The 20,899-nt window shown below is 47.4% G+C and overlaps 4 protein-coding genes across 5 annotated transcripts in view; 2 read left to right on the forward strand and 2 right to left on the reverse strand.

Moving 5' to 3' along the window:
* The window catches only part of LOC130596151 (protein argonaute-3), a 28,146-nt gene extending 22,386 nt beyond the window's left edge, over window positions 1-5,760 (forward strand). For both annotated transcript variants that reach the window (XM_057403479.1, XM_057403481.1), the window contains exons 15-19: window positions 174-368; window positions 706-840; window positions 1,486-1,587; window positions 2,328-2,527; window positions 3,153-5,760. In XM_057403479.1, the coding sequence (XP_057259462.1) occupies window positions 174-368; window positions 706-840; window positions 1,486-1,587; window positions 2,328-2,527; window positions 3,153-3,261 (741 nt within the window). In that variant the 3' untranslated portion in view covers window positions 3,262-5,760. The remainder of the gene's footprint in view (window positions 1-173; window positions 369-705; window positions 841-1,485; window positions 1,588-2,327; window positions 2,528-3,152) is intronic.
* PSMB2 (proteasome 20S subunit beta 2) overlaps window positions 1-14,930 on the reverse strand; it is a 156,095-nt gene extending 141,165 nt beyond the window's left edge. Inside the window, exon 1 of the mRNA XM_057403495.1 lies at window positions 14,923-14,930. The gene's annotated coding sequence lies outside the window, so the exon portion shown is untranslated. The remainder of the gene's footprint in view (window positions 1-14,922) is intronic.
* The window catches only part of CUNH1orf216 (chromosome unknown C1orf216 homolog), a 174,473-nt gene that overhangs the window by 97,123 nt on the left and 56,451 nt on the right, over window positions 1-20,899 (reverse strand). The window lies entirely within an intron of this gene.
* Window positions 15,721-20,443, forward strand: TEKT2 (tektin 2). The gene is given in 10 exon segments (XM_057403400.1): window positions 15,721-15,855; window positions 16,204-16,329; window positions 16,932-17,137; window positions 17,661-17,804; window positions 18,350-18,464; window positions 18,800-18,907; window positions 19,336-19,479; window positions 19,705-19,784; window positions 20,184-20,357; window positions 20,359-20,443. Coding segments are annotated over 10 exon segments (1,317 nt in total).

A 20,899-nucleotide genomic window follows, 5' to 3' on the forward strand; every position in this document is an offset into this window, starting at 1 on the left:
GTTTTATACCTGTTTTCAGAAGGTGTTAAACCTGTATCTCCCAGAAGTTCCTGTTGAACATGTTACTGTGGTTGATCCTTTAACATAAATATCTTAACAGTCGCTCTTCTTGGCTATTTTAATGGGTATAGATTTGGTCCTGAAGCCTTTCCTCATGTAATCTTCCCCTGAAGGTTGTAGGTAGTATGGATGCTCATCCAAGCCGGTACTGTGCCACAGTGAGAGTTCAGCGACCCCGGCAGGAGATCATCCAAGACCTAGCCTCCATGGTGAGAGAGCTCCTCATCCAGTTCTACAAGTCAACACGGTTCAAGCCCACACGTATCATCTTCTATAGGGACGGGGTCTCTGAAGGACAGTTTCGCCAGGTGGGTTCAAGGCCTTTGTTCCTATAGAGCAACTCCAGTTCTCGTGTTTGAGTAGCTGTACTGTTTGAGTTGCTTACATTTACACAAAGGTACCACAAAATAATTGAGACTTAAGGAGAGAATTTCTTAAGCATGTTGGGTAAGAAAAGTTGCAACTTCTTTCCAGGCTGGGAAGGCAAAGTCTTAGAACTTGGGAAAATATGTTTCCAACTGCTTCCTAAGATTACTAACTGTGTGGCGAAGTTGCACTTAGTATTAACTGCAGACTATTTATTTGGTGTTGTGTGTAGGATACAATGGAAAGAAAGCCTAAACTATTCCGTTCTTGTCTTTATAGGTTTTGTATTATGAACTGCTAGCCATTAGAGAAGCCTGCATCAGTTTGGAGAAGGATTACCAGCCTGGAATAACCTATATTGTGGTGCAGAAGCGACATCATACACGATTGTTCTGTGCTGACAGAACAGAAAGGGTAATCATTGCCCTCTCTCATAGTAGCCTTATGTGAAAAGCTTGATGTCAAGCACTTAAGCTGCTGGGGAAAATATTAGTGTGGGCTTTCCTGAGTCTGAGTGTCTTTGCATTCAGGGGAGATGTTGAATAGATAAGCACAAAATGCAGCCCAAAACTGAAAAATGGTTGACCTTAAATATGCTAAAAAACCAGAACACACAAACCCCATAATCCCCAGCAGGCTTTGTCACGTTGCCCTCGTCTGTCAATGAACTGTGGCTAATGTGTGTGGGACAAAGTAGAACCAGGTCTGCAGCAACTGGGAGAGAAGAAAATACAAAAGGGAAAAATCACTTTTCTTCTGAGTGAGTCAGTCCAAACTCCAGCTGACAATTCCAAATACAAATGTGCGTGCAGTTCTTCTGCCTTTCTGAGACTGAAGGTTCTGAAGGGCTTTAGGTGCAGCGTTCTGTATTGAGATGGTAAGTGCCACACAGTGTCCTTGTCAGACGTCCCTGCCTGCTCTGTTGACGCACCGCAGACTGTACTGAGGCAGCTTATTCCTGGAAACCTTGCGTGGGTTGAATAGAAACTTGTATTTGTAATCACGGTGAGATGGATAAACGGTTGTTAGCTGTGCTTCTTAACCAAACCTCTCCTCTAGGTTGGACGAAGTGGCAATATTCCAGCTGGAACCACTGTAGATACAGACATTACACATCCGTATGAATTTGATTTTTACCTCTGTAGCCATGCTGGAATACAGGTACGGCTGTTTCTTTATAAGTGAATGTGAATTTAGAACATGTTTTCCTCCCTTTTGTGACACTTGTGTATACAGACCCTTACTTAGTAGGGAAATGTCATTTAGCTCAGTTTTATTTGGGATATCACAGTACTTTTATGATTTATAGCCACAATGAAATTAACGTGGAATCAAATTTTCAGATGTAAACCATTTGAAAGGCTGAAGGCAGTGCTGGTTTGCTGACTGAATGCACACTGGTGATTTACAGGCTGAGGAATTAAATCCAGCAGTGTGGTGGTATTGCCAGCAGTACAGTGGAGAGTCAACTTAATGACAAATTCTATTAAGATGCAGCTTAAAAATGGAAAAAGAAATCCCTAAGGAATTGTAAAGAGTTAAAAGCAGCAGTTACTTCTGTGGGAAATGTGTTTTGGTGAGAAACAGTTTTAATTGAAGGTAGTTAAGAGCTGGTGTAATCATGGCTTAGTCATGTTGGGAGCAGGTTTCAGTCGTTGAGGGTTATCTAGAAGGCATGTGTTTTTTTCCAGGCAAGGATAATTGGGGTAACATAATCATGTAAATGTTAGACTTCTTATTCTCCTTTATAAACACATTTAGGGCTGACCCAAGACTGTATTTTCTCTGGCTGCTGTTACACAGACGTTTAGACTCGATAGTCTGGCCCTTTCTGAACTCAAACATCTGACTTGATTGTATGGAAAATCCAGATAAGTGAATTGATGTTCCCTTCTCCTTAGGGTACCAGCCGTCCCTCACACTATCATGTTTTGTGGGATGATAACTGTTTTACTGCAGATGAACTCCAGCTGCTGACTTACCAGCTCTGCCACACATATGTGCGCTGTACACGATCAGTTTCTATACCTGCACCAGCGTATTATGCTCACCTGGTAGCATTCAGAGCACGATACCATCTCGTGGACAAAGAACATGACAGGTAAATGAAAAGAGGTGCCGGAGGTTTTTCTCCCTGTTGGTCTTTGCTCCATTGTCAGGCATAAAGCCACCTGACTACAGGTAATTAGCGCTTGTTTTGCAGTTAATTTTTGTTACCTCTAGGACTAATCTTAAGATACTGATTTCCTGACAGCTGCTGTTCAGGATGAGACGAGAGTGGGTTGGTGGATTCAACTGAAAAACACTCGGAATAAAAGAGTGAAGTTTAGTTTAATGAAGAATTCTGTTATTACTTTAATGTGGTCTGAGGGAACAAGCCACACATCCAGGGGCTTTTTTGCTATATAATTGGAGTACGTATGAATGAAGCAAATGTTAAGTGCCTTCCGCTTACTTACCTCCGCTTTGTACAGCAGGAGTATTTTATATGCTTCAAGCCATCAGTATATTTGTAATAGGCTTATTTTGAGATGAACAACCGGAGCAGCTGAGGTAAAGGGGTATGTCAAAAGCCTTGGGGTTGCTGGGTGAATAAAGCAGCCTTTGCTCGGTATCCAGTTCTGTGACTTACTGCCACGTTGCTCACCTAAAGCAGAGGTGTGAAGGCAGCTTTTTGATCCGAATTAACGCGATTCACTGCTTGTTTTTGTCTCGTTCTGTGGCAGTGCTGAAGGAAGCCATGTTTCAGGACAAAGCAATGGGAGAGACCCGCAGGCCCTTGCGAAGGCTGTACAAATTCACCAGGACACCTTACGCACGATGTACTTCGCTTAAATCGACAGACGGGGAGCATACTCACTGAAAGGAAGAACTGAACAATTAAGCCACATACAATGTATGTTTCCAGTGGGGTTGGTTTAGGGGGTGTGCCTCCGATCGTGCTGAAGTTGATGCTGTGCAGGGGTGAGAGGCTAAACCCTTAAATTGACGCAAGGAAGATTGTTTACTTCATTGAGGAACACAGCACTATTATGCAATATGAAACCAGCCAACTGCTTTCTTGGTGCGGGCTCCTGTAGGCAGCACCACCATCATGTTTTAGTTTCGTTCCTTTTTTGACTCTCTCGTAGTTTAACCCTCTTTAAAATGCCTTTACCTCAAGTTGCTCGGCAGCACAACTGCAAAAAAAAAACAAAGAATAATGAGAAAATTGATGGTGTAATTCGAAAAAGCAAAGCACCTCTCGAGGAACAGTCCCAAGGGTTGTTTGGGAAGTGTGCAAAAAAAACCCCAGTAACAACGAGTTTTGTACCCCCACTGCAGTGTGGAGTCTTTCAATATTGCCATTAAGCATTCGAATGTCCACATATCCAAGTACATTTGAATGTACATCACTAATTAGAAACGGCTGACTGGGGGGAAGATGTTTTGCACACTAACCCAGCAATTCGAGCCTAGTTTAGCCAACTGCTGCCTCTGTGTCTTTCTTCACAGCTTTGGCTCCAATAGTTTCCTTTCTAAAAGCAAACAAAGAAGCTAGTGGTATTATGTGCAGGCAGTAGTGATCCAAACTCGTCTTGCTCCCTGGTGAATTTACTAAAGCTGCTGTTTTACCTAGTCCAAAAGTTTCAATTCTTTTCTATCTGGCAAGTCAAATATGGTGAAGCTTCACGTGAGATCCAGTGTCCCACGTTTTCTGGGATGACATCTACTAGACACCAGAACTGAAACTTTAGAGCTGAGGTCTTTCTGGGAAAAAAAAAAAGAAATGCTAGTTTACTTGCTGCCTCTCACACCTTAATGTGATTTCATATGTATGTGTTTTTGAAGTTTAGCTTCCTTTTGTTTCTTTTATATTTATTAGAGTAATAATAATGCTTTAATTTAATGATGACAGAACATATGGTCAACATCAACTTTTATTTTTTAGAAATGTAACCATGTTTATTTTTAAAAGAAACTGACAACTTGTTTTGCTATCTTTTAGTGCAATAAGCGTTCTAAAGGAAAACTGTGTCCATTGAGCTGTGCTGAAGCAGTGTTTGTACCACTAACTGTGGAAGAATGGACACCTCCATGATTTTAAAAGGACAAAGTAAAAGCCTTAATTTTGAAAGGAAAGTTTTATAGTCAGAAGGAATCTTGAATTTTCCTTTTTTAAATCAAAAACAATAGCAAAAATGCTTCTAGAACTCTGCAAGCTTTACTTGTCACTGCAGGATTTTGATTTAACAAAGGAACTGGCCTTATTTTTGGCTTTGAAATGTGGAAGATATTTGAATTAAATGGAAAGAGTTTTTTATTAAGCTCTAAGTTTTTACATGCATAGTTAAATCTATTTGACATCACTAAAATGTCTGGAATTAATAGAAGTTTTTAGGCTTTTTTCCTCTTTGATAATGACTTTCCTTTTAAAATTAAGTTATTGGTAACTTCATTTCACTTTGCAAATAAAGAGGGCTGGGATAGTTCTAACATGTTAAATCACTGAAATGTGAAACAAATTAACGGGACTCTTTCATTCCACTTTAAAGGTAAAACAATATTTAAGATGTCAGAGACAAGCATTTATTCAACGAGGGGACTGGGGAGTTTTGCACTTTGTAAACTCGTGAACTGCATTTTTGACTGTTTTTATTTGCACTGGTTCATAGTATATATACTGCAGATCCTTTGTATGGGCATTGCTGTTATCCCAGCCCTTCTGAACTCCACCTGCTCTCCACATGAAAACCAGTGGGTTGGTTTAAGTAGCTCCTCTCCTGTCATTCTCATGAAATCCGCTGTTTGCCAATATACTGTATTTTGAGCCTAAAATCTGAGCCCATTTTGCTTCAACAGGCATGAATCTCCCCTTTTTTTTTTCCTGCCAGAAAGCAAAAGTACTGTATTTCGTGCATTTGTATATTGTATTGAAGTGTACATGTGCTGTTCACAACACTGTCTCAAAGAGCTTTACTAAACCGTTAGTGTATGTACATATTTTATCTCCCACTAGCAAGGAGGATCATGTAAAAGAAGGCTGCCTTTGCAACGTTAAATTGCACTGGAATAGCAGTGACAGCGGGCAGTTGGCTTGGAGGAGCCTCAGGGAGAATGCAGGACAGGATCAAGGGAGGCTCAGCAGACCGGCACGTGTCCGGGGATCCCTGGGGCCTGGGGAGCCGTGTGCCTTCACCGGCTGCTCCCGCAGACCCCCAGCCATGCTCCTTGCCCTCTCAATGCGCTTGCCTTTCAGCCCCTTCAGATACACCTGCTGCAGGGAGGTTGGTGCAAGGAAAGAGCTAGAGCAGGATGGTTTCTGAGGCAGTCTCAGGCGTTTTCCCTCCTCTGTGACCTGACAGTTCTCTCACAGGAGCACTCTAGCTTGTAGTTCCGTTTGGAAAAGGCTTTTTACAGACAATTGTTTTGAAATAGATAATTTTTTTAACAAAACCAAATATTTTGCAGATACTTCTTGTGCATTTCTGGCGTTCAGATGAAAATTCCTTTCTAAAACAGTCTGTTAAAGCTCCTTTCAAAGACATCGTCTGCTTCTCATCCTGCCCACGCTCAGTGACTGCGATTTGAGAAGCTTTTTGGCTTGCTACTTTCACCCAAACCCAAGCTAACAGAACTTCAGTGGGAACGTGACTTCAGTGACTTGTAGAGCTAGCGTTTCACCTGGTTTTCATGTGAAGAGTATTTGGAAGTTTTAATCTCTCCTCTTGGTTTTGCAAATATCTACGTCAAGTGCCGATACTTATTTGTATTACAATATCAAGTTACTGACGTTGTGAGGGCCACACATTTATGATGCTGTAGCTGCTATATTTATTTAAATGGAGATGGACAATTACTGCACTAAGGAATGAGGAGAATAAGCAAGGAATCAAGGTTAGTTAGAGATCTTGGTTTGTTTTTTTCAGAGGAAAATTAATGGTGTGAAATATCAAGTGTAACAAAGGGTGCTGTCATTTTAACTGAGATTAAATAGCCAGATATTCTTCCTTTGTTTAAGAACATATATATTTTGATGTTTGCAGTTTGGGGGTGGGGGGGGCGGGATAAATAGTACCTCATCTGTGGTGGCAGTTTCCAGTATATTTTCAGAGTATATGGATTTCTTTTATTTTTGTACCTGCTCTCCTTTAAAAAAAAAATAGAAAAAAAAAATTAATCTCAAAAGCTTACGTGCTGTTTGGGGAAATCTTGAGTGAGATTCCCAGATCCCCCCTCTGCCTGGGAGCTGTCTGTATATGGTCCAAAGAGGGATGCGGGTGATGGCTGACAGCTCTCTACTTCCTTTGCAGACATCCCGGCCTCGGGTTCATGCCAATCTAGACAGACGGTTCCTGTCTCCTAGGCTGCTGTACCAGTTACTGCAGGAGACCTCACTTGTACCCAACAAGTGCCACTAATCGCTCCTGTGGTAGGAGCATGCACAAGGGCCCAGCCCTGGGCTGGGCAAGGAGAGCCTTTGGGCATCAGCCACACGAACCTGCCGCACTGGTACCGTGCCAGCAGCCGGAACCGCTCCTGGGGCCGGTGCAGGGCTCTGTGACCTAGCAGAAAGCCAGCCAAAACCTGCGCTCTGGTGACTAGTACATCCAGGTTTGGAGAGGAAAGTAGAGTGTTCTGTGGTTGAGGCGTTCAGCCTGCAACATCTGAGATCAGAACGATGAACTCCACTCGAAGTAGCTTTTTTTTTCCTTTGTAGGGCAATTCAGCTGTGGCCATTTGACTCAGGATCGCTGTATTACTGTTCAGTGTGGAATCTGGTTAAACAGGTCCAGCAGTTGTTTTATAGCGTTCATTCTGGCATCCTTTTGGAAGTTTGTTTGGCCACAGAAATGGTTTTTGGGAGTAAAATGGGTTTCTGGAAGCTGTCAGTCAAACTATTTCAAGATGCTATTGGTCCTAAAGTAGTTTCACTTCTCCATGTATGAATTTTTGTCCTGTAAAATGCTCAATGTAAGATACTGGATAGTCAACTTCTGTACGAATTCCAGCTACGAATACTGGTTTTCTACTAGGCTTGAAATCCACTGTGGAGAAATTCCAAGCTCAGCCTATGCTTAAAAAAGCTTGAGGCCTTTTTTTTTTATATATATATGTACTTTCTTCATATCCTGTCCTCTTTCGATACTTTCCCTTTTGTGAACTGAGGGTTTAGAACCTTCCTCAAAGCACTTTTATAACCAAGGAATCAAAAGCTCCGGTTATGTACATTGAAACTATACATTCAGTTGTCAAGGAGCATTATTTCTAGCTGGCCATCCCAGTGTGTGGTCACACCAGGCAGATACTGTCCCTTTCCATGCTGTGGTGTTTCGAGGCTGCTCCTGGCAGGTTGGTTGGATCTAGTGGGAAAAATCTGTTAGGGTGTCAAAGGGAAAGATTCCTGTCTGGCCTTTCTACTTTAGACCGATACTGGGAGCTAGGATATGATCTTTGTTTCGGCCCGTGTTTAAATAAAGCTTCATTTAGCCAATTCACACGTTGTTTTTTGTAAAGATAATGGTTAGAGCTTGAGCTTTTTGATGCTTTCTGCTAGTAGAAGATTTTGTACTGTCGGTAGTTGTGAGATGGGTACAGGATCCTACACTTTACCTCCTTAGCAGAGTCTCAAGAATCCTGATCTCTATGACACTACAACAAAACCAAATTGTTGTCCCCAAGTAGGTAAAGGTGCATGTGGAGGGGAAGGAGTTTAAGGGAGAGGCTCGTGAGGGAAGATCTCGAAGCATCGGTTTTATGGAAACAAGGGTGTTGATGGAGAGGTGCCATCCTCGTGCCCTGGCCTTTTCCTGTCTTGTCTGAGGTACCCCCTCACCTAACACGGGTAGTTAACATAGGGTCCTTTTAAAACCAAGCAGTTCCACTGTTTAAAACTTGGAGTGATCTTTATTTTTTTTAAGCAAGACAGTCCTCAGAAAGTGCCTTTTTAGAAGATGGTGCTGTAGATTTTTATTTTCCAGTTGTACGTGGCTGAAAATCTAAGATAAATTATTGAAAATGCCAAGTGTTTGATGGTATCTTTCAGGTACTTTCAAGCATCAGCTTCTCTGAGTCAGGACCAAGAATAACCAGGAAGGTGTTTTCCCTTGGAGGGAGAGGCATTGAGGAGCGATCACCAAATTCAGCTGGTAGGCTAGGGGTCGGGTTTGATTTGGTCAATGCAATTCACCTCTTCACACTGAGGGGATTTGGGGATGGAAATGTAGGAGAAGCAGCAGCACGGGACTCTGGGCGATGTAATAAGTGCTGAAGGGGGATCCATGGCTACTGAAGGATGTCATCTCTTCGACGTAGCGTGCTCCCAAAGATGTAGACAAACTCAAAGCTGTCTCTGAAGGCTTAGGAGATGGTCAGTCCTAAGCAAGTTTGCTTGGGTGGTTAAAGGAGTGGTGTGCCATGTGTCGATGGGCCTGGGGGTACCGATACACTGGGTGGGATGGGCAGTGCCGCCCCGCTCAGGGCTTGGGTCCATGGTGAGTTTGGTGAGCATTCCTCCGGTCAGGAAAAGTTGTAGACTAGACTATTAAACACTGCACCTCAGTAACCTTGTAATGCTGCATAAAGTAATAATAATAGCAAAGTTCTGCTTTGATTACACTGTAATGTGCTTGCACATGCCTGCAAAAAATACACAACTTTCATTTTTGTAACGGTCTTAACAGCAGTTATCAGACTTTTTTTCTTTTATGATGAGCCTTGTCCTTTATTGTGGTGTTCCTGTATATTTATTGGTAATCTCTGTGCAGCTCATGGGTCTGTGTGTCTGGTCTGTGTGTTGCTTTTAACATTTACTTTTAGGAGGGAGAAGTTTCTGAATGTGTGGGGTTTCTTCTCTAAAGCCAGCTTAACTAGTCCTGTTTGAGGGGAGACAATAAAACACCTTCCTAGACAGAGTGCTTCAGTTGGTACCTTGTTTCTTTAAACCAGAAATCAGTTTAGGTTCCTTTTATTACTGTTCATACAGAATTGGGCATTTCACATGTGGAATAACTTGATGTCAGTCAGGATATGTTTGAATATCAGGAGCTTAAGCGCAAAACTCCCACTGTTATTGCAAGTGGCATCTTGGCAGGAATAAGTTCATGTCCAGACTCTTTCCAGGACTTAGCAGAGCTTTTTGACATCTCTTAATTTGATTGATGAAATATTTGGGGTCGGCATTCCCCACGTGGGGCAGTGACCCACACCTCGGTGTTGAAAGGGACGCTCAGCACTCCCGCTACCCACCGAGACTATGGATCAAGTATTTTTGCTGTGTAGATTTCTTCTGATTCAAGTTAGAGAATGGAACTGATGTTTCTTGTAGTTTGTTACCAACCTTCTTGTCTTACTACAGTGCCCAATGCCACTTGGTATTTAAGCTTGCGATGATGTTAAATTATTTTATATTCCTGATCTCTTAATGTTATTAGGCTAGGATTTAGAAAGCATCTTTTCAGGCTAAAGTCTGAGCCAAAACTCTGTCTTCTGTCCCTTTTAGTAGTAGGTGTTTTTATCTTTTAGACAAAAAGGGCCAAAAATCTTGCACCATCAGCTTGTTTGCAGCAATACTCTCTTCCCTTGCCTATCAACCAGTTCATTTTCTATCTACATTTAGTTAACACCTGAAGCTGTTGAGATTTAGAAGGAAGTTGCTGCCTCTTCTTTCTACTGAAAGAAAGGAAGTGGACTTTGCATCTGGTGATGCTGGTTTCTGTTGGGCACGGATCTCCTCCTACAAGTCTTGCTTTGGTGGTGATGAACTGTAGCACCCCTGGGTTTAATCACAGTAGAAATGGTCTGTGTGTTTCTGTTGAAGTCATTGGAGGGTGCATGGGGATTTAAAGTATCCCATTTAAATACAAGCTAATAAACTGCTGAAGATGTAGATACTCTCTTAAAATACTTCGAATATAAAAAGAAAAGCCAAATGACAAACCAAAAACTCCGCAGTAACCTAATTCACATGGATAGTTTTAACTCATCCTCCTTCCTGGCAAAGTTTGAGGCTGAGGATTTGCTGTAATTGATGCTACTCACAGTAAATGGTGCTGGGATTAATCCTAAAGCTAAGCTGACTGGGCTGTGTGTTTTGTGAAGAGAAGCGGTAGTGGTGACTGTGCTATTAAACCAATAGTAAAAAGCTCTAAAGCATGCAAGGAGGAAACTTGTCTCTGTACTGAAAAAGATGGATATACTGCAAAAAAAACTCATGCTGCTAAAGCCTTGTGAACCTGTATCTTTGTACCCCCAGTTTACCCTGAAAGACCTTACATGACTACTTCAAAAACTAAGGGGAAAAATGAGGGGAAGAGCATTTTCCTGTATTTGAGTGCCTGTTCACATCCTACAAGGCCAGTGCTGAGAAGCAGGTGGCAGTGCCTGTAACAGCTGTATAACTGAATCAAACTGTGTTTTGTATCTCAACCTTGACTCTACCTTACCTGGTTTGGAGCAGATGCAGGTTCCAGCAGATCGGTGCTATTTGAAACAGCAGAGCTGAGGGGTTTGTGAGCAGTATCTGACCCCTCCAGACAACACAGATGCTCTGGTAGGTTTCTGGTTGCAGTTTTCATGCAGTTCACACTGAAGTGTGCCTGGCTACCAAGAAAAACAGCAGCAGGCAGTTATAGAGTTAATTTTGCTGTAGCACTACGGTTGCTCTGCTTTTCCTCAGCTCTTACCTACCTCCCTGTTCCCTTAGGCAGGATGCTCTCCCTCGCTGCCTGTGTAGAACTAGCCGTGTGGAGGATGCTGTGGCTGTGTGGAAGGTGAATCAGCTCTGGATGTGGGAGAGGTGTGATAGCGATGAAAGCAACAGCCTGTAGAAATAAAGGACTGGGTAGGAGTTGGGTGGATGTCAGGATTTTCCCACTTCAGGGAAATCAATGGGAACATCAAACATGAGCTGAGGTGTCCTGATCTGTTGGTGTCAGACTTGAGCTCACCAAGAGCAAGCATGTGCCTTTTTCTGATCAAGAACAGAACTGGGAAAACTTGTGTTGGCATTGGTAGTATGGTTAGTATTACTCTTGAACTGTTTTTAAAGCTTGAAGTCCTTGGTCAGGATGGAGTTGGGTTTGTGTTGAATTACTTAAGCAAAGTGAGCCCTGAGTTATTTGTGAATTAGAACTACCCAGAGAGGAGAAGCCCTTAAAAGAAGTGGCTTCTGGAGAGTAATGTCATCAAATAAACGTAATTCCTGGTAGACTTGCAATTCGTGTTTCTCTGTCTAATGAGAATCATTAATTCTGCCTTTACCTGAATGCTGCCTGTCCAGTAATGTCTTCACTCTTTACCATGCTCCTGCAGCTTTCCATACACTCCATTGCTTCTTCCCCTGCATTCCCCTTTGGTAGTTGTAAGGACAAGAAGAATGTTGTGTGGGGAATGTCAGGGAGCAGAGGTCTGATCAAGTGTGGGAATGTGGAGGTGAGGATTCAACATCATCCTTCAGGAACCAGTTTTGCCAGCGGCTGAGGGTAGTGGTGGCTGTAGAAAACCGTGTGGTCTCTGGGGTAGGGAAGGGGTTAGCAAAGTGGTACGAGGGGAGAAAAGATCCCTCATCCTCTGATACCGAGGTACTAGGAGAGGGAAGGCTGTTACAGACTGTGTGCTGTGCTAAAGTGAGCACCTGTGTCCTTAGATGCTACTTCGGGCTTAAAGCTGCTAAAAAAGTGGATTTTTTCAGACCAAAATGGAAGAGCTTTTCAAATAGGTTGGTTTTGATGCAGGTTTGTGATACTGATGAGTTATCCGGTCAGGAACTCTGGTCTCAGTGCTGGCTCTGAAATGGTTTCTCTCCCTGACCTCAGCTAAACCACCCTGCCTCGCTTTTCACCCTGTCTAGAAAATATCTCTGGTGATTCACATGGCCTTATGAGAGCTAGCTCTTAGCGTTCTGAGGATGGACCACGATGTGGAAGCGCTGTCACCTCTACAGAGCCGAGCACCTTCTTGCATCTTCAGTGAATACAGTTCTATTCAGAGCCCATCTCTTAATCTCACTGCAGCTCTGCCGAGGAAGGCTGTTGGGTTTGGTCCCACGATGTTTACCTGTTGCTTTCTTTTAAGGAAATCCATTTGTTGCAAAACAGACTGTCAGCGAGCAAGTTCATTTAAATGCAAGTTGGGCTTTTTTCCCATTGCTGAGAATTATGTAAATCTTTCAAACACATTTGGAAGTTGGAAAATCAATACCTACTGTAATACTACCTAGCAACACAGAAGAATATATGTGGAGATCAGGGCTGTGCAAGCCCGTAAATCTTAGGTCCACAACCCGTCCAGGTGTGCAAAAAAGAGCTATTAAAATAATAACTCCTAAACTTTCATTATGCTTACACTTGGAAATCTCTTGAATAGATTTAAAACCAGCTTCTTTGATAGAAAATCCACGTCTTGCTGGTTAGTGCTCACTCAGACATAATAGCAGAGTAATACCCACTGGGGCAATGCTAAATGTGAAGAACCTTTTGAAGTTTGGGAACCTGCTGGTGAGCCAGCAAAGTGGAAACTTGAGTAGTGCTCTTGAAGTGGCGAGGCAGAAAACCTCAGCAAGAGGAGGATTGCTAGAGATGGAGTTTGCCTTCTGGCAATTTGGCAGTGAAGAATGGCTTCTTTTGGGTACTCGGTTTTGTACATCGCTTTCCTCCTGTGGTTATAGGGTTCTTTTAGTTTTCTTTGGACTTTCTTTCTATCCTTCAGTAAGATGTTGTCGTTTCTGCAGTTTTCAGTGTTGAATCTAGCCTTGAGACAACTTTAATGTTGTTTTCCTGTAGAAAAACCTGCTTCTAGAGAGTTGCATTTGGTGTCTGTTCCGCAGGCAGTTGGGAAAAGCTAACCTCAGCATGGCAATAAAGTCGGCAGAACAAGTTTTTGGTCCGAAATGTTGATTTTACAGGCTCATTGCCCAGCTCCTCCTGCCACAACCAGCGACTCCGGCGTAAGCACCTGCGTTTCACGGCTTAGGTGCCGCACTTTGGGCTCACAGGGTACACAGATCCTCCTGTTGTATTCGCCTTTTCTTCCCTTGCTGTAAGCAGCTCAGCTTCCCCAGCTAGCCTGTTGGTGGATTGAGGGTTGTCATGGGGAAAACCGAGGTTGTCTGGGGAAAAACTGGGCTGTTTGCGTGGCCTGGAGGTGTCTGATCATGGATAAAAGCATTGTCTATCAGCAGGTATTACTTTAAAGCTTTCACAGTAATTGGTAGCATTCGGTTGTGAGCCAATATGGGTGTTAAAAGTATCTTTCAGGAGAAGGTGGCATAGTGTGTGCCATAACCATTGCTAGTGATGGAGCTGTGTGTGTTTAGGAGACTTCTGGAAGCAATGTCGTGCATATAAATTTTGCGTATTGAATACCATATGTTTGAATTAGAAATATTGTGCTGTTTGGGATTCCTTTTCAGAGTAAAATTCCAATAAACCAGTCTGGTGAATTGAGATTCCCTGATTCCCTTCTATGTGTCTTGCTCTTAATGATATGCTGGTAACTGCTCCCTCGTTTTGGTGTTAACCATTGCTTGTTAAGCAGGAACTTGACTGTGTTCCCACCATGAAGGTACTGGGGGGGGGGGGGGGGGGGGATTTGAAGCAAAAAGGGAATTGTTTCAAGACCGAAGTCGAGCCGTGACTTGAGACATTGCACAAAGAGATTGTAACCGGATGGCAAACAACCTGGTAAAAGCCTTTATTTTTACTTACCCATCTCGACCATGTGTGCCTATTTGTATTGCGGATGTGGGCTGCGGCCGTGCGGGCATCCCTGCGTCGCCGTGTCCGGAGCTGGCCCCGCGGGGTGGACGCGGTCCCCTCTGCCCCTTCTCCCTGTGCAGACGGATTGTTCATGCCAAATTTTCTACCTGTCCCAAGCTGCTTTCTCTCCAGCACAGTAAAACCTCCCCTCCCGTCCCCGTCCCTTCCCTCCCACCTGTAACCTCTGTGCGACTGTGCGTAGTACACACAGCGGTCCTCGGCTCTCTGCTGGCTTTAGTTACCATCGAGTTGGGTGTATTGTAAACGAGCCGTATTCATTTGGAAAATAAACTTTTCTCTTTTTTTTTTTTGGAAACGCATATGTGATGTTTTAATTATTATTTTTAATATCCTCACATCGCATTGACCCGGGGTGGACGGAGGGGGAGGCGCTGCCCCGGCTTGGGCGCTGTCGGGACGGAGGTGCTGTGCATCTCTGCCATCAAACGGCTTTATTTTCACACTTGGATTTCACTGAACGCCCCGGGGTTGTTTTAAAAGCAAGGAATCGCTTGTGGAAGCGCTGGGATCGGTGGTTTCAAACCCTCCTGCTGCCCTCCAAGCCCGGGGCCGTGCTCTGTGCCGGGGCCAGGGCTCCCCTCGCCCCTTCCCCTTGGTTTGTTCATTGAAGTCGCACCCACGACCGTGACCGCTGTCGCTGCTGTTTCGCCTCGGTTCGCAGCGTTCCCGTCCCCGTGAACCGCTGCCCCCGCCCCGTGCTCTGCGGCCGGGGAGCCCTGAGGGGAACGCGGGGGAGGCCGCGCCCGCGCTGCCCGGCAACGGGGCCGCGCGCTGCAGGTAACGGGGCCGGCGGCCGTGAGGGGAGCGGGACCCGCACCGCGAGCGGGGCCGGCACGGAGGAGACCGGTGAGGGGAGCAGCAGGGCCCCGGCACGGAGGGGCTGGGGTGGGTGCCCTGCTCGGGGCGGCCGGAGCCCAGGCGGGGTGAGGGCCCCTGTGCCCCAGCCCTGCCGTCAGGCTGCCTTCCTTCCCCCGTTGCTCCCCAGCAGTCTCGGGTGTGTCTGGGGCTGCCCAAGGAGCTCTGTCCCAGCCATCTGTGCCCAGGGATGGGGTGTTCCGGAGCCAGGCTCTCAGCCCCAGGTCTCCTCCTGACCGGGGGTTTCTCTGCCCTTCTTCAGGGCTGGGCAGGGTGGCCAAGGGGGTGGCTCTGCGTATCCCGGCCCTGCAAAGCTTCAGCTCCCCTGGGGCCGCCGCCTTGGGCTGAGCCTACCCCCGGGTAACAGGAGCAGCCATTTTGTCCGAGCTCAGTGAATACCGATGGCAGACGGTGCAGTGAGCAGCCCCTTGTCCCCCCGAGACAGCACCATTCCCCAGGGCTTCCTCCTCCTGGCCTGGACAGAGAGGGGCTTCGGTCTCCTACCCCTTGCTTCCCCTGCTGTGCGGGCACGTGTGTCTGCGCTGTGCTCTATGCGAGGCTAGCGCTCGCTGCTGCCTTTCTCTTGAAGAGCTTTCCAGGTTGTGGCTGCAGCTCCATTTCCAATGCGTTCCTGTGAATAAACACAACCTCCCCCCTCCCTTTCAGCCCCCTGCTTGGGGCCATGGCCATGCTGAGCACGAACCCAGGGCAGCGGCGCACCGCGCCCCACTGGCACGCCAGCTCCCAGCTCCTGTCCGCTGCTGCCCACCATGTCCGGCAGGAAGCACGAGCTCTCCGCAACGAAACCAGCAACCAGGTGGGACGTGGGGCAGGGAGGCTGCTCCCAGGCTTGCCGGAGGAGCAGGCTGAGGACTGGGGGGTTATGTCAAGATCTGGGTGTACAGATGAGGGGGTAGGAGAAGGCTGTACCCGTACAGAACGTGCTCAATCCTTCCATTTCCTGTAAACCCGCATGCAGTGATGCACACGTACTGTCAGGAAACCCCTGACAACTTGTGCTGGCTGCTCGTGTGGATGATCCTTAGACCGAACGGCAGCGGGGTGCTGTGCTCTGGGGGGGGTCAGTCAGTCCTGAAAATGGGGAAAAGCTTCGGCAATATTCACATTTGCGAGTTAAGAACGAGAGTTTCTCCCCTAATTCCAGGCAAAATGGGATGAGCACGACAACCGAACCCGCCTGGCTGAACGTATCAGGAGCGTGAACAGATGGAAGGAGACCCTGGACAAATGCCTCGCAGACGTAGATGCGGAAATCGATGCCTTAGCCAAAGTATGTTGGGAAGACAGATGGCTGGGAATCAACTTACGCCCTCAACACGGGATGTTAAATAATTGAGGCTTTTCTTTTGCAATGGGCAAGCCCATATGGAGTTTGAGGGGTTTTATTGCAGGTCTGCCAAAACCCATACCTGATGAAATGGCTTTATGGAAAGCACATCACTGTGTTCTTAGCTGAGCCATGCCATTTCGTGGTGCTGTGCATTGCATGCTCATGCTTGGGGTTTTTGGGTTGTTTTTGTTGTTTGGGGTTTTTTAAAGCTCTGAAGGATGATGAAAAATATGTTTGCAGCATCATTCACAACTGCTTGATTTTAAATAGAGGAAAGCAGGGGGACCTCTCTCTGATTCTTCTAGTTCTAAACCCAGAGGGTACTGCTCCTGCAGTCATTAGACTAACCAAAGGCAATGCGAATAGCAGGTTTAGAAGACCAGTGTGCTTGTAATTTTCATTCCAGACTTGCTAAAACATTTCAGAACTGTCAAGACAGGCAGTGCAAAGCCCTCTTAACAAGGGTATTGGAGGGTTCCCCTTCCTTTCTTCCTCCCATCCCTGAAGGAGCCTGCATCCACCCACCAGGTTGCTTCTTCCAGGTGAAGGAGGCAGCAGAACGTGCCCTCCAGGCAAAGAACCTGCCTTTGGACGTTGCCATTGAGTGCCTGACACCCCGGGAGAGCCGCCACGCCATCGATGTGGTGAGGGACCCTGTGGAGGAGGAGCTGCACAAGGAGGTGAAGTTGGTAGACAAAGCCAAGAGAGAGCTGCAGCAGAAAGCGAGTGAAGCCTTCAAACAGCTCTGGTGAGGCAAATGTGACCAGTCTCTGTCCTCCTTGCTTGGCCCCAGCACTTTAACGTGCCTCCAGTGCCATGCTGAGCAGTGGCAAGCAGGCCAGGGGCAGAGAACCACTCGGAGGAGCCTCTGAGGATTGCTGTCAATGTCTTTAGGGTTTGAGGTTGTAGGGTAGAGCATGTCAGGGGAAACACTTCATCAGCATCCTTGGAACATTTTGGCCCAGACAGATGCCTTGTGCCACCTGCCCTGGTTCAAGACCTGGAGGTGTTAGAGCTCTTGGGCTCTAATCCATGCTGGGTCACTGCCCTGCTACAGGAGGGTGGGCAGCTCAGCTCAGCAGCATCATGCTGGAGCAGAGCATAGGGGAGCCAGGCAGGCTGCTTTACCCAGTTGAGCCAAGTTCACTGGGCGGGCAGGAGCTCATCACTCATCTTGGAAAGATGGCTGATGTGGTGAGGAAGGCTTTGGAACGTCTGAGCTGCCTCCCCCTTGGAATGCTCACTGCTGACCCCAGCCCTGCTTTCTGCAGCCTCTTACAAGAAGCTCGCCAGCAGCTGAGCAGTGACCACCAGTGCAAGATGGAAGCATTGGAATTAGATCGGATGTGCTTATCCCTCAGCGTAAACTCTCCCAACATCTCCTTCAAGGTCAACCCAACTCAGGTCCCAAACGGGTAAGGAAAGAACCTGCCCTTGTGTGGCCAAATCCGTGCTGGTGCTCAAAGAGCCCTGGGATGCTTTTTCCTTCTGTGTTCTGTCCCAGCTTGATGGGTGCAGGTTTGGAGAGAGCTCTGAACAGGAACTGGCTTCTGGGATTTGTTGTGGCTCCTGAATTGTGAAGCCACAGACTTTTGGGAGTTATCTAAATTGTCACCACAAAACCAGAGGAGCTTGCTGCCCTGCCTCCCTCGTGCTTGGCTACCCAGTAGCGTGGCACCAGCCTCTGGCACAGCTTATGGGGGGATGTTGCTCCCCATTTTCACTTTCTTGGTGTTTTATAGCACGGTTTGGATGCGTGTCTGTTTTGAGCAGCTGCTGGGCTCAGTGCAGGAGCCATGGGGTAGCAATTTCCTGCTGGTGTGAGGAAATAACACAGAACACAACCTCCAGAATTCCTGAGTCATTTTGTGCTGCACAAAGCCACCTCGGCCTGCAGCAGGTGGTCCCTTTTGAACCATCTTGCAAATACTCATTTTCATAACTGCTGCTTTGTTCACAGATCAACGACGGTTGATGAGTGGGAACAGAACAGCCAGAGCAACAAGCAGCGTGCTGAGGCAGAACTGAAAACCTCTGCTGAGCTCCGAGAAGCCACAGTGCTTGCCATTGCCCAGGTAAATTAGTCCCTTTGGTGGCACAGAAGGTCTGGATCCCACAGGGAGAATGAGCTGGCATTTGCTGTGGCCAAGGGAAGGGAGTCTGAAAAGACAGCACTGACCCCCTAGGCCTCTTGTAAGAGAGGAGCTTGATAATGCTGTGGAGCTTGCAGTGGTGTCAGCAGCATGGGAGACATGTACCTGTCCATTGCTCCCTGCCTTTTGGCTGCAGGGGATGCACGGCAGCCAAAACCCAGCTGGTTTTGCTCATAGGCCTGTCCCAACCCAGCAAGGAGCAGCTGGGAAGGAAACATCTTCTAGACGTGTGTCACTGGAGCCTGTTCTCTCTTCAGACAAACAACGAGCTGGAGGCTCAGCGTGTAGCTACAGAGTTTGCCTTGCGCAAGAGGATTAGAGACCTGGAGAAAGCCTGTGATGAACTGAAATGGCAGGAGCAGAACGTAAATGTTGCTTCTTTGGTTATCAACCACAATCTTGGGTGGGAACTGAACCCAAAAGGCTGTTTGTTATGTGGAAAGCTATTTAACCTGAGCGTAGTTTCCACATGGGAGCTGTTATGGGGCACATCTGTGATCCCTGCAGTATCCTACCTCCTTCTGCTGTCACAGTTGCTGCTCGGGGATTTCTCAGCAGCAGTGCCAGGTTTTGGCCTATTCATTTCAACCCTGGTCTCCACTGCTGTGTCCATAAACCACCAGCAGCACCATGCCTGGGCTGTGTGAAAAGCCCAAACTGCAAAGCAGTGGGGTTCATCACTTGGAAGCCCAGCAGCCCTTGTGTAAAATCTCTTCCCTGCACAGTAAAGGCCTGGGGGCTGTGTTGCAGTCTGTATCCCTGCCTGTCCCTCACGAGACTTCTGTACCCTTAGACCTTGGAGGAAATTGCTGAGATGGAGGAGGAGATCCGACGCCTGGAGGAAGAGCTTTGGAGGAAGATGCAGGATCTGAAAGTGGCGCACACCCGCCTGGAGACCCGCACCTACCGGCCCCGTGCAGACCTCTGCCGGGATCAGGTCCTGCCAGCAGGGACTGGGGGAACTGCCTGGGCTTGGGGCTTGGCCTGAAAGGTGTGGATGCATTGGGAGAAAACTACAGTGGGGCTGAACTCTGGGTCCTGCAGTCACCTCAGAGCAAGGAAATAAGGGCTACAGCTGGGCTAGCAGGGGACGGAGAGAACTGAGGGTTTGGGGAAGAACACTTCAGCCCTGCTCACTGCCTTCTCCCTCCCCACCTCGCAGGTCCAGTATGGGCTAACACATGAGGTCCACCAGCTGGAGGGAACGATCCGTGCACTCAAACAGAAGCTGGCAGAGGCACAGTAAGTCTCCTGCTCTCTGGGGCAGTGTGGTGCCCCAGCATTGACAGTGTCCCTACAGGCCCTTGTCCAAAGCCCCTCTCCAGGCTTCTTGTAGCCCCCTTAAGGCTCTGGAGCTGCTCTAAGTTCTTCCCGGATCCTTCTCTTCTCCAGGATGCACAAGCCCAGCTCTCTCAATCTGGCTCCATACGATGCTTCATAGGAAGCACGTGAGCTGGCTGCTCACAGCCCCAAACCGTGCTGCTCAGCACCAAGAACTGCCTCATGCTGTAGTTCTTCATGCAAAGGCAAACGCTGCACAGAGATTTCTGCTGCCAGAAAGTGGGAAGTCAGGTGTTTCCCACCCAACCTGGGCAGTGAACGCAGTGCCTGAACCCAGCTCCTTTCGCTTCTTGTTCACAGGGATTCATTGGATGCTCTTCACCAACAACTTCACCGCATCCGGACAGATCTTGGCTACAGAACGAATTCCCTGGTGCTGGACAACAAGTGCATGGACACCCGGAGGAAGCTCCTGGTCCCCTCCGAGAGGTTTCTGCCGGAGGCTGAGACTTTCCCCGGGGCCACAACCCATGTGGAGGAAGGGGCAGCAGGAGCTGGTGAAAGAGAGCGCTACTGACTGCGTTCCATGGCGAGGGAAGCGGGCATCTGCGTCGTGTTAGAATGGAATCCTGCTCCCTCCTCCTGGTTTATTATATAACTGTCTGTGCCCCCCCCCCCCCCCCAGCCCCTGTGTGATGCTCCCAGGAGCATCGCGAACAATAAAACCAGCCTGTTCCCAAGATAACGTTGTCATCTGACAGCGCTGGCAGGGATCGAATCCACCGGGGCTCCTGGGTGGTTGAAACCTTCGAGGTGCGAGGCAGGGCTCGGGAACGGGACGGGCTGAGGCTGGCAGCCCCCGGAGCCGCTCGCTGCCCGTCCCCGCTCCCAGCTCCTTTGGGTTTAGGCTGGCATTTCCCCTCGGTGTGTGTGGGGGGGAACACAGCGATGGAAGCGGGTGCTGGAGCCTGCTCTGCCTCCTGATGGCACCGGCTTTGCCCAAACGGACCTGCGGGGCTCGTGTCCTCCTCAGTGGTGGTGTTTCTATTCCAGGCACGTTCTTCCCAGGCGGAATC

The sequence above is a fragment of the Pezoporus wallicus genome, unplaced genomic scaffold (genome assembly GCF_028554395.1).
Source record: "Pezoporus wallicus isolate ANWC-B61680 ecotype Strahan unplaced genomic scaffold, APGP_CSIRO_Pwel_v1 contig_8232, whole genome shotgun sequence".
NCBI classification, from domain to species: Eukaryota; Metazoa; Chordata; class Aves; order Psittaciformes; family Psittacidae; genus Pezoporus; species Pezoporus wallicus.